Source organism: Eschrichtius robustus, chromosome 18 (genome assembly GCF_028021215.1).
Source record: "Eschrichtius robustus isolate mEscRob2 chromosome 18, mEscRob2.pri, whole genome shotgun sequence".
In the NCBI taxonomy this organism is placed as follows: domain Eukaryota; kingdom Metazoa; phylum Chordata; class Mammalia; order Artiodactyla; family Eschrichtiidae; genus Eschrichtius; species Eschrichtius robustus.
Genome location: NC_090841.1, coordinates 25,898,952 through 25,911,667, shown reverse-complemented (window position 1 = coordinate 25,911,667; position 12,716 = coordinate 25,898,952). Strand labels below are relative to the sequence as shown.

The 12,716-nt window shown below is 34.3% G+C and overlaps 1 protein-coding gene across 7 annotated transcripts in view; it reads left to right on the top strand.

The window, feature by feature from the left end:
• Positions 1-12,716, top strand: part of NAA16 (N-alpha-acetyltransferase 16, NatA auxiliary subunit) — a 66,617-nt gene that overhangs the window by 34,876 nt on the left and 19,025 nt on the right. For all 7 annotated transcript variants that reach the window (XR_011070979.1, XM_068526538.1, XM_068526537.1 and 4 more), the window contains 3 exons: positions 7,795-7,867; positions 10,253-10,422; positions 10,762-10,914. Coding sequence is in view for 6 of the 7 variants with exons in the window: in XM_068526538.1 (XP_068382639.1) it covers positions 7,795-7,867; positions 10,253-10,422; positions 10,762-10,914 (396 nt within the window). In the remaining variant the exon portion in view is untranslated. The remainder of the gene's footprint in view (positions 1-7,794; positions 7,868-10,252; positions 10,423-10,761; positions 10,915-12,716) is intronic.

The window sequence follows — 12,716 nt, the reverse complement described above, 5'->3', positions numbered from 1 at the left end:
CGGGAAGTACTAAATTGTTTGGCCGTTGTTAGTGGGAAACAACGATAATTTGTTGGTGGAGGTGGTGGGTAAACTAGATTTTGATCCTGGAATATATTATCTGTAAGGTATCTTTGGTTCTTTCTTTATTTTTAATTAACTCAGGCAGGTATAAAATTTGAGTTTTGTATCTGTTTACTACCTAACTGTAATTGTGAAGGTAAGTTAGGAAAAAAATGAAGCTAAACATCATTGTAAAAATGGCTTCACAGTTAATAGTCAAGCAAAATGATTCTAAAAATGCTTCATTTCATATATACTTTTGGAAAACTAGGTGTTTCAGAAGGTGATATAGGGGAGTAATTGGCAAGGAAAGCAAGAGTTTGATTTGTATTTCAGGGCAATATAAGGAATTTTTTTCTTAGATGCTCTAAGTAATAGAAGGACTACATTAAGAATGTTTCTTTGTGAGAATCCTGGATTTCTCACGGAAAGGAAAAAAATGAGTCAATAACAATTCTATCTTTAAAAATTCCAGAAGGCATTATTTGCAGTGGTAACAGTATCAGAGTTAGTATTTTTTTTTTTTTTTTAAAGCAAAGGGTTTGTTGTTGTTCTGGAATGACTTTTTATGAGTTAATGTATTTTTTTTTAATTAATTAATTTATTTATTTTTGGCTGTGTTGGGTCTTTGTTTCTGTGCGAGGGCTTTCTCTAGTTGTGGCAAGCGGGGGCCACTCTTCATCGCGGTGCGCGGGCCTCTCACTGTCGCGGCCTCTCTTGTTGCGGAGCACAGGCTCCAGACGCGCAGGCTCAGTAATTGTGGCTCACGGGCCCCGTTGCTCCGCGGCATGTGGGATCTTCCCAGACCAGGGCTCGAACCCGTATCCCCTGCATTGGCAGGCAGATTCTCAACCACTGCGCCACCGGGGAAGCCCAGAGTTAGTATTTTTCAGACATGCTGATCAACAGTTAATGGTAATTGTAATGATGTTCATGAATTCATTTTTTGTTTGTTTAAAAACAGTTAAATTTGGGGAGAAGAAAATAAAAGCAAGTATTGGGTTGGCCAGAAAGTTCTTTCGGGTTTTTCCATAACATCTTACAGAAAAACCCGAACAAACTTTTTGGCCAACCCAATACTTTTCCTAGGTATTCCTATACCTAGGAAGGTATCAAAGTATAGTATAATGTCTGCTGACATTTATTAATCCCCTTCACAATTTTTGCCAAATCTACATAACACCTATAGTGTTATTTAAAAAATATTTTCCAGTAAGTTTGGTTACTTTTTTTGTTTTTCGTAAAAACTACAGATTTGTGCTAGTATAGTTTTTATAAAACACATAAAATTAAAATCTAACTTAAAAAGTTTCAGTTGGTGAATTAGCTGTAATCATCTCTTGTTCCACCGTGGGCACCACTCTTTGGGAAATACTGGTATAGGGAAAGGAGCATTGCTTTGGAATCAGGCCTGGTTTGGAATCCTGACTCCATCACACATTTGCTTGAGCAACTACCTGAATCTGTTTCTGGATCATAAAGTTGGGGAAGATAATACTTAAGGTATTAAATGATAAAGTTTGTAAAGTGCTTGGTTCAGAGAGGGTTTTCAAGAACTGGTCGTTCTCTCACCATCCCCACCGGTCACACCTCATCTCTGCAAGAAGTTACCTAGTTTCATTTTAGTGTCATAGTTCTTGGACAACTTATCTCTAGCTAGCTCCTTTGGAACCAAAATTGTCACTGTTAATTGTACATTTATTAGAAATTAATCCAACAATTTTGGTCCTTGTTGATAAAGTATTGTGCTTAGCTTTCTAATTTGGATTAAAAAAAAAAATCCGAAAAGACAGTTTCAGTGCCTTTCATGTTACAGTAACATTTTAAGTGGGATCTGTATTTATACTGTGAAAAATTGTGTATCAGATGTGGTTTGTAGGGCTTTGTCTTTAAGGTTAGTAAAGAATTCTTTTAACTCATACATAAGAAAAGCTGGATAAGGGCAGTAATTTAGGAAATATACAATAGTCACAACATTTGCCCAGGTTAGATTTTGTTAGCAGAAACAAAGCTTTTTCAATCCTGGTCAAATTATAACTGTTAGAAGAAAATATTTAAATCAGGAGAAGGTGGTTGAACTTGGAAATTTTTTCAGTTCATAAAAAATTTTGACTGTATAATTTAAGCTGTCTATTTTGAGGCTTAAAGTTTTATTGTGATCTTAGATACCTAACAAGTGGATGGCTTTCTTGATTTTAACTGGCAGCGGCAGATAGCTATTTTCAAGAAGAATAGCCATTACATGTTGTTTTGCAAGAAAGGAGTTGAATATACAGTTATATTGTATAATTGAATATAGTTATACAGTATACAATTATATAATTGAATATACAGTTATACAGTATTACTGAAATATAAATGGTAAGTAAACTTGAAGTAAAATGGGTCCTTTATACCTTAGTAAAACTCCTTAGACTAACTTTCATAGACAAGTTTGGAAAATTGAATTGTTCACTTAATTATTGAGTGAGTGACTATAATACACATTTTTTAGATTCAATAAATATGCCTAATAAACCAGGAAGGACAGTGTTCTCTGCAGTTTTTTTATTTAGGACATTTCATGTGAACTTTCCATTACCTTGATTTATTTCCTCAATTAAATCTTGTTTTGAAGTTCTAAAGCTGAAGATTCTATTTTATTCAGTAGTATTTTACACTCCTTTATGATGAAGAATTATGTGTAACTTCAGTATATATTTTGTTGTACTTTTTAAAATGATTAAAACTGATTTTAAAAATTTATTTCACCCTAGAGATGGAAAGGTACACCCTTATTTAAAGCTCTAGCTGTGGTTTTAGTAACTGCCAGTAGATGGCAGTGTAAGTTCATGGAAAACTATTTGCTTCCGTAAATTGAGTACTGAATTTCTAACCCTGAACGTTTTTTAAGTTACACATACTCTCAGCGAGATTGATCCTGGTGGGTTAAAAATGCCTGTTACTTTTTTAATTTTAATAAATAAATAAATATATATTTATTTATTTTTGGTTGTGTTGGGTCTTCGTTGCTGAGCACAGGCTTTCTCTAGTTGCGGTGAGCGGGGGCTACTCTTCGTTGCGGTGCGTGGGCTTCTCATTGCAGTGGCTTCTCTTGTTGCGGAGCACAGGGTCTAGGCGTGTGGGCTTCAGTAGTTGTGGCACACGGGCTCAGTAGTTGTGGCTCGCGGGCTCTAGAGCGCAGGCTCAGTAGTTGTGGCACACGGCCTTAGTTGCTCTGCAGCATGTGGGATCTTCCTGGACCAGGGATTGAACCTGTGTCCCCTGCATTGGGAGGCGGATTCTTAACCACTGCGCCACGTCCCTAAAAGTGCCTGTTAGTTTTTATTTTGCTTTGTAGTAATAGTCTTATTGCAGCATTTTAAAAAATCAGTTCTCAAACTCTAGAGTATATCAGAATTATCTGACGGCTTGCTAAAAGCATTGCTAGACTCAAGAGTTTCTGATTCTATAAATTTGGGATTTGGTCAAAAATTTGCATCTCTAACAAACTGCCAGGTGATGCTAATGCTGACATTTATGATGTTAATGGTCTGAGGATTGCACTTTCAGAACCACCTTTTTGTTGTTGTTGTTTTATTGAGGCAAAATACACTTAACATAAGATTTACCATGTTGACCATTTTTAAGTGTACGGTTTAGTGGTATTAACTACATTCACATTTTTGTGTACCCATCACCACCATCCATCCCCATAACTCTTTTCATCTTGTATAACTGAAACTCTGTACCCGTTAAACAATAACTTTCTGTTTTTCCCTCCCTCTAGCCCCCGGCAACAACCATTATACTTTATGTCTTTACGATTTTGACAACTCTAAGTAGCTCATATAAGTGGAATCATACAGTAATTGTCTTTCTGTGACTAGGTTATTTCCCTTAGCGTAATGTCCTCAAGGTTCGTCCATGTTGTAGCACATTTCAGAATTTCCTTTTCAAAGCTTAGTAATATCCCATTGTATGTCTATACCACATTTGCTCATCCATTCTTCCGTCCACGGACACTTGGGTTGCTTCCACGTTTTGACTATTATGAACAGTGATATGAACATGGATGTACCAATATTTCTTAGAGATCTGCTTTCAGTTCTTTTGGATACATAGCCAGAAGTGGAATTGCTGGATCATTTGGTAGTTGTATTTTTTATTTTTTGAGGAACTGCTATATTGTTTTCCACAGCAGCTGTACCATTTTCCACCAGCAGTGCACAAGGGTTGCAGTTTTTTTCACATCCTTGTCTACAGTTGTTTTCTGTTTTGTTTTGTTTTAAGGTAGCCATCCTCCTGGGTGTGAGGTGGCATCTCATTGTAGTTTTGATCTGCATTTCCTTAATGACTAGTGATGTTGCAGATCTTTTCATGTGCTTACTGGCTATTTGTATATCTTTGGAGAAATGTTTATGCAAGTATTTTAGCAACCATTTTTGAATTGGATTTTTGTTGTTGAATTTTAGTTCTCCATATATTTTGGATATTAACCTCTTATCAGATACATGATTTGCAAATATTTTCTCCCATTCCGTGGGTTGCCTTTTTACTCTATGGATGGCATCTTGGTGTACAAATTTTTAAATTTTCATGAAGTCCAGTTTGTCAGTTTTTTCTTTTGTTACCTGTGCCTTTGGTGTCATATCCAAGAAATCATTGCCAAATCTAATATTGTGAAGTTTTTGTCCTATGTTTTCTTTTAAGAGTTTTATTGTTTTAGGTCTTACATTTAGGTCCTTAATCCATTTTGAGTTAATTTTTGTGCATGGTATTAGGTAAGGGTTCACCTGCATTCTTTTGCATGTAGATATCCAGTTTTCCCATTACCATTTGTTGAAAAGACTTCTGTTTCTCCAGTGATTGGTCTTGACACCCTTGTCAAAAATCATTTGACCACATATGCGAGGGTTTATTTCTGGACTCTCTGTTCTATTCCATTAGTCTCTACATCTTTCTTTAAGCCAGTACCACACTGTTTTGATTATAACTTTGTAGTAAGTTTTGAAATCAGGAGTGAGTCCTCTTGGTTTTGTTCTTTTTTAAGATTGTTTTGGCTCTTTGGGGTTCTTTGAGATTCCATGTTAATTTTAGGATGGGCTTTTCTATTTCTGCAAAAAAAAAAAAAAGGCATTTGGATTTTGATGGAGATAATGTTGAATTTATAGATCTCTTTGGGTAGTATTGATATTTTAATAATATTAATTTTTCCAATTCATGAATATGGGATGTGTTTCCATTTATTTGTGTCATCTTGAATTTTTTTCAGCAATGTTTTATAGTTTTCATTGTACAAGTTTTTCATTTCCTTGGTTAAGTTAATTTCTAAGTATTTTGTTCTTTTTGATGCTGTTGTGAATGAAATCGCTTTAGTAATTTCCTTTTCAGATTGTTCATGTGTGTAAAAGTGCAGCTGATTTCTGTGTATTAACTTTTTGTATCTTGCTGCTTTGCTGAGTTCATTTATTCTAACAGGTTTTTTTGTGAAATCATTGGGGTTTTCTACTAGTAAGATCATATCATCTGCAGAGATAATTTTATTTCTTTCTTTACTATTTGAATACATTTTATTTCTTTTTCTTGCCTTCCAGCAGTAGAACTTCCAGTACTGTGATGAGTAGATATGATGAAAGCAGGCATCCTTGCCTTGTTCTTGATCATAGTGGAAATGTTTTCAGTCTCTCACCATTAAGTATGATGTTCATTGTGGGTTTTTCATATTTGGCATTCATTATATTGAGATAGTTTCCTTCTATTCATAGTTTGGTGAATGTTTTTATAAGGAAATGGTAGTGAATTTTGTCACATACTTTTTCTGCAACAATTGAGATAATCATGTGGGTATTTTTCCTTCATTTTGTTGATGTGGCAAGTTATATTGATCAATTTTTATGTTAAACCATCCTTGCATTCCAGGAATAAATTCCTCTTAGTCATGGTGTATAATCCTTTTAATATGCTGCTGAGGCATGTTTGCTAGTATTTTGTTGAGGATTTTGCATCCATATTCATCAGGGGTGTTGGTCAGTAGTTTTCTTGTGGTGTTCTTGTCTGGCTTTGGTATGAGAGTAATGCTGGCCTCAGAATGAGTTTGGAAGTGTTCCCTTCTTTTTGATTTTTTGGCAGAGTTTGGTATTAGTTTTTTAAATGTTGGGTAGAATTCACCATTGAAGCCCTTGGGTCTAGGGCTGTTCTTTGTTGGTAGGTTTTTTGTTTGTTTGTTTTTTAAATTAATTTTTATTGGAGTATAGTTGCTTTACAATGTTGTGTTAGTTTCTGCTGTACAGCGAAGTGAATCAGCTATATGTATACATTATCCTCTCTTTTTTGGATTTCCTTCCCATTTTGGTCACCACAGAGCATTGAGTAGAGTTCTCTGTGCTATACAGTAGGTTCTCATTAGTTAATCTGTTTTATACATAGCAGTGTATATATGTCAATCCCAGTTTCCCAATTCATCCCCCTTCCCCTTCCCCCGTTGGTATCCATATGTTTGTTCTCTGGTAGGTTTTTGATTTCTGGTTCAATCTCCTTACTAGTTATAGGTCTATTCACATTTTAATAACCATTCTTTTTAAACAGTCTTTGTTTAAAAAATCTTATTAAAATAATACAGCATTATTGTGTTTTAAAAGAGTGTCCTCATATTCTACTACCCTAATCCATTTGGTCATATTTCCAATGAGTATGTATCTATACATATATGTTTTGGTGAAGTCATAATGTGTGTAAATTCTTTTCATGTTCTGTTTTTTATATGTTACTTACATATTTTCCCCCACTTTTAATGTGTACTGTCCCACCTATTCCTTATTGCCCTTCTATCTAAGAGAATTATGCCCTACAATGCAACATTCTTGTCAGAAAGATATCATGTAAGCCTGAGAAGTGTTTTAATTTGACCTTTTTTGTTTTTTTGACTGCTGTCAGTGGGACAGTTTTAAAATAATACTGTATTGGTCACATACTATTATAAGTTTTAATGGTTTTTCTTCACTTTTGACCTTTGTTTTTCTGAAGTTCACAAATCAGGTGGTTATATTTTCTAACTCATTTTGAACAGGTAACATCAACAGACATTTAAAACAAACCATGCATAGAAGCTACTTTTTTCCCCTGCCACTTCTAATTCATGTCACTTTTCTTTTGCACTTTCAGGGCATAGCATGTTTACAGTGTAGTGTATAATATTTCAGTCCTACCTAAGTGCAGCACTGGAATGAAAATCTATCAAAATGATCACTAAAAACAAAGGTAGTTTAAACATCTTGTTAGGAGTTTACTTAACTTCTTCCATCAACTCACTGTATAATTTAGATGATTTCACTTGACTTTTTTGTAATGAGTGACATTTTAGAAAATCTGAATATATAATGGCTTCCAACTTCACCCTGTAACAATGGGAAGCAAAAGGCAAATAAATTGTTAATAATAATAAATTATACAGGTGAGTTCTTTGGCCAAAAAGAAAAAAAGGAGTGTGTGGTAACTAGTGATGATTTGTCCATCAAAACCTGAAACTTGATATTTATTGAGATGAGAAATTAATGAGATTCTGTTTTACTCTTAATAAAGAGAGCAGTACGTTTTCTGTTTTTCTCATTTTCCCCCAACACAGGGAGTGGGGAAAAGCAGACACCCCAATTTATAATTAATTTATTGTTCTGGAATAAGCTGTATATTGCTTACAAATCTAATTTAATCCATAGTAAATAAAAATATCATCATAAAATATTTTTAAATTTTAAAACTATGTTTCTTTAACAGATTTCTATAATCCAGGAGCTTGTTACTAATTATGAAGCCTCTCTGAAAACGTGTGACTTTTTTAGCCCTTATGGTAAGTTTAAATTAGATTGAGTTGAAATTTGGTTACTCATTTCAATCCATTTTTAGTCACTTACACTAACATTATCTTATGTTTATTATGTATGTGCTACATGATAGCTGTTCCCTAAATAGTTTTTGAATTAGTGAATGAAATGAGAAGAGCACTTGCAATCTTAAGTAATTAAAAATGTCCTAATCTTGTCGGGGGGAGTTGACTCCATTTTAATATGAATAAACAGAATTGAGAGGTTGAGCAGCTTGACCAAGATCAAGTAGTTTATGCTGAAATGTATTTTTCCTGAATTCCTACTTCTTTGTTCTTTCTACTCTTATATTACTTTAAATCCTGTATAATTTGGTTCTTTGTTTTTCTGTTTGTAGGGGCATGTGTAAATCAAGGCAGCTTTATTTAGAAAACACTCTAGAATGCTTTCAGTCATGCAAATGGTAACTTTGGTTTCTTCTTGCATCTTTTATTTGTTATCGTCCTTTTGTTCTTGTTAGTTTGAAACAAATTTCACAATAAAATAACAGACACAGAAGTAAATAATGAACCCTCGTGTCCCCATCACCTACCTTCTTTTATCAGTGTTTCCCGGTATTATTTGAAGTATCTTCTGTCGACTTTTTTTTCCTGGAGTATTTTTAAAGCAGACATACTGTTTCCCCTGTCAGTACCTTAGTATGCATCTCTAACTGTTTAAAACACTTAAACACAAGATGTAGTCACAGTGCTGTCTTACACAAAATTAACTCTCATACCACAGTATCTAACACCCAGTCTGCATGCAAATTTTCCCGATTATTTAAAAAATTGTATAACTGGTTTATTCGAATATGGGTCCAGCTAAGATCCACACTACATTTGATTATGTCTCTGATATTCTTTTAATCTTGAGCAGTACTGTCCACTCCTTTCCCTTTTTTTTAAAAAAAAAAAAAAAAAAGGCTGTCGAAAGGTCATTTGTCTTGTGGAACATACCATGTTTTGAATTTGGCTGATTGTTTTCTCGTGGTATCATTTAATACATTTTGCTGTCATCCATATTTCTTACAGAGTTCGAGTTAGATTTACCAACTTTTTTTTTTTGGCCTTGCCGTGTGGCAAGTGAGATCTTAGTTCCCCAACCAGGGATTGAACCCGTGCCCCCTGCAGTGGAAAAGTGGAGTCCTAACCACTGGACTGCCAGGCAATTCCCCTAGATTTGCAGGCTAGATTAGATTCAGGTTCCATGTGAATACTTCATACGTGACACTTTGTACTTCCTGTTATATCACATCTGAAGGCAGAAAACATTCTGGTTGTCTCTCTTTTTGTGATACTAAGATTGATCAGGGTTTTGATGTTTGTCAGCCTAATCTGCCCATTAAAATTTCTTCACTGACCACTCACCTAATGATTTTTGCAGCCACTGAGAATCGTTGCCTTCATCCCTTATTTCATTCTAATCATCATTCCATCTGCATTTATTAGCTGGAATTCTTATAGAGAGGTTTTTTTTTTTTATTAGTTATCTATTTTATACACGTTAGTGTATATATTGTCAATCCCAAGTAAAGAACTTTTCTTCATCAAATATTTGGTTCCCCTGAAATATAGTTTATATGAGAGGAGCAAGATAAATGCTTGGCTCTTTGCCTATGTTTATTATTTGTGTTTTAATTTTATGCTAATCTGTGTGTTTTCATTGTTGTCATTTCATTTGGTCATCTAGTCTAGGAGACCTTCTGTGTTTTCTGAGGTGGCATGGGTAAATTCTCCTTTCTGCTCTTTCTACCTCATTTTATACCTGTGTGTCTTCCCTTCTGAAATCCATTTTGAGAGCTTGGTATTTCTTTATCTACTCTTCTGTAGCTTGAGGGTACAGAGTGGGGAAGCAGATAGAGCTCCGCTGATTCTATGTGACCATCTTGTCAGGAATGTGTCCTCCTAATACCCTTCAACTTTGGGTTTCCCTGATGTAGTGTCGAGGCCTACTTACAATGCTAAGTAAGCCCTGGCCATTCTTGCCTTTGTGGAAATTTTGCAGTGATTGTTAGGGACATCTTTTCTTCAAGCTATTTTCCTTGACTTTTCCTGGACCTGCTGCCTTACGCTCTCAGCCTGAGAATTCGTAGAGTTAGATTGATTTACCTCTTTTCCCCAAACTATTTCTTTGGAGTGAGGTATGGGTTGAAGCCTATGAAACCAGCATCTTGTTTCTCTGTTTGGCTGCTACTTTTTGAACTTTATGACATGAAGTCATATCTCTTTCTGTTGAACTTGGTCATTTTTGCTGGATTTTTACTGCTTATCGTAATAGTTAATTTCAGTATGCATTGGGAGAAAGAAAGTATGTGAGTTGCTCTACTTTGCCTTATTCCCTGTAATGATTTTATATTTGTTTGATTGCAGAGAATGGGGAGACAGAACCCCCAACGACACTACTCTGGGTTCAGTATTTCCTGGCACAGCACTTTGATAAACTTGGGCAGTATTCTTTGGCTTTGGATTATATTAATGCTGCAATTGCTAGTACTCCAACTCTGATAGAATTATTCTATATGAAAGCAAAAATTTACAAGGTAAAATCTTTGTCATGTTTTTTGAGTAGTTGAAGAATTTGGCCATTTTAGGAACGCTTGGAGTTCTTTCTGTGTAGAGATAACTTTTAGGACACCCTGATAATCTATTCCTAATATTCTAATAATCCTGAGGAGTTTTATGTTATATAGTTGTATAGTCAGTATTAATAGTTTCAACTCTTAGTACATATTAATTGTAATGTATCTAAAGATTTCTAGATAAATTTGACAGAAGTGTAACAGATTTCTAATTTGTCTTTAAGAACTTTTTCCATTATGTTGTACCCATATTCTCTTAGTCATAAACAGTGATTTCTTTAATACTTTCATTTCTTAAAGCATATAGGTAATCTCAGAGAAGCTGCCACGTGGATGGATGAAGCTCAGTCTTTAGACACAGCCGATAGATTCATCAACTCCAAGTGTGCAAAATATATGCTTCGAGCAAATATGATAAAAGAAGCAGAGGAAATGTGCTCCAAGTTCACAAGGGTAGGAAATGGCGTGTAATTGTCTGAGTTAGTAAAGTTAAACTTAAGTTCTGTGGTGATGTGTGAAGTTTGCTGCTGAAGTTCCTAAGAATTCACTTTTGTTATTATTACTTTTTAATCTTGTTTAGCTCATATCCTGAGTATGGTTTCTTACTGTGGTTGATGTATGTGCATGTGCTTCTCGTGGGAGATGATTAAAAAGCAATAACAGGAGCAAAATACCTTTATACAGCAATAAGCATTATGCCATACTTAAGTGCTTATATGCAAGATTTGATTTATTGTTCTTTTGTTTCACTAGTAATTTGTGACTACTGTTTAATTTCTCAGTTACAGTGTCTTAACTTCATAAGAGCTCATAGAGTTCTTTCTCTGTAGAACTAACTTCTGAGGACTACTGGTCTCTGTGACATTTAAGAATTTAAGTTCTTTCAAATTGTTAGGCTAAACATTTATTCCTTTTGTTTCATCTTTCACCATCCTTTCATATCCTTTTCTACACAGCCTTTCTGTTATATTGTAAAAACAGTACATGTTTATGGTTAAAAATATAAGGAGGTTAATGGAACAGAATAGAAAACTATTCACACATATTTGGAAACTTGGTATGTATCAGAGGTGCTTTAAAAATCAGAGATGAAAAGATATTGTTTGCATAATTATTTATTTGTGTTGAGAAAAATAAAATGACATCCTTATCTTACACTGCACACAGATCAGTTACAGGTGGATTAAAGATCTAAAAGCAAACCTTTCACACTTTTAGAAGAAAGTATAGAAGTTTATCTTTAGGGCTCAAGGTAGGAAACATTTCTTAAGACACCAAACACATAAAGGTACAAGAGTAAAATTGATACACTTGATTATATCAAAATTAAGGATAATGTATAACAAAAAATAATTATCAGCAAAGTGACAAGGCAAACCATAGAATTGGAGAAGATATTTCCAACTCATATAAGAAGAAAAGAATTTATAAAGAAAGCCAAAGAATTCACTGAAATAGTTACACATTGAATGTAACATAGAGGCATTATGAGAAAACCATGTTTCAAGTTTGATTTCCAAGTTTTAATTAAGATACTTCAAAATAAATAATTTATATCTCCAAGTGCATTACATACAAAGTGGAGGGCTTTAGTGCTGGTGTTTGTAAGTAAGTTGTTTAGGATGAAAATAAGTTACCACTGTGCTCTGTGATGCTAATGTATCACTAATACAGCACCAGTGTACCACCTTGTTTAAATGTTAACTAGATTCTAGTTGTGTCTGGGTGTTAATGGAAACCCCTTATAATTTAGAAGCCACAGAATAGCTTGAACTTTTATTGTGAAAATGTTAACTACTTGCAAGAATGATGTCGTAGAAGCATTAAATATACACACACACACAATACTCAATAAGAAAAAGATGAGACAATACAAATATGGGCAAAGGAGATGAATAACTAGTTCACAGAAGTAGAATATGGAATGGCCAAAAGATATCCTCATTAGTAATCAGGGAAAAAGACAATATATCATTTTTTTACCCATGAAATTACCCAGAAATTTAAGTCTGACATTACTTGGTATTGACAAATGGTATGTCATTCATACACAAACACACACATGCACACACATCTCACATACGTATACCATACATCTGTATTGTGTATATATTTATGATGAGAAAGAAACAACATATGGTATATGCATGTGATGTACATATACACATATAGGTTTAATTTTTCATTAAAGGCTACTACTTATAGATCATTTGTTTCTCTCATCGTAAAAGAGCTTTTTCTTTTTCTTTTTTTTA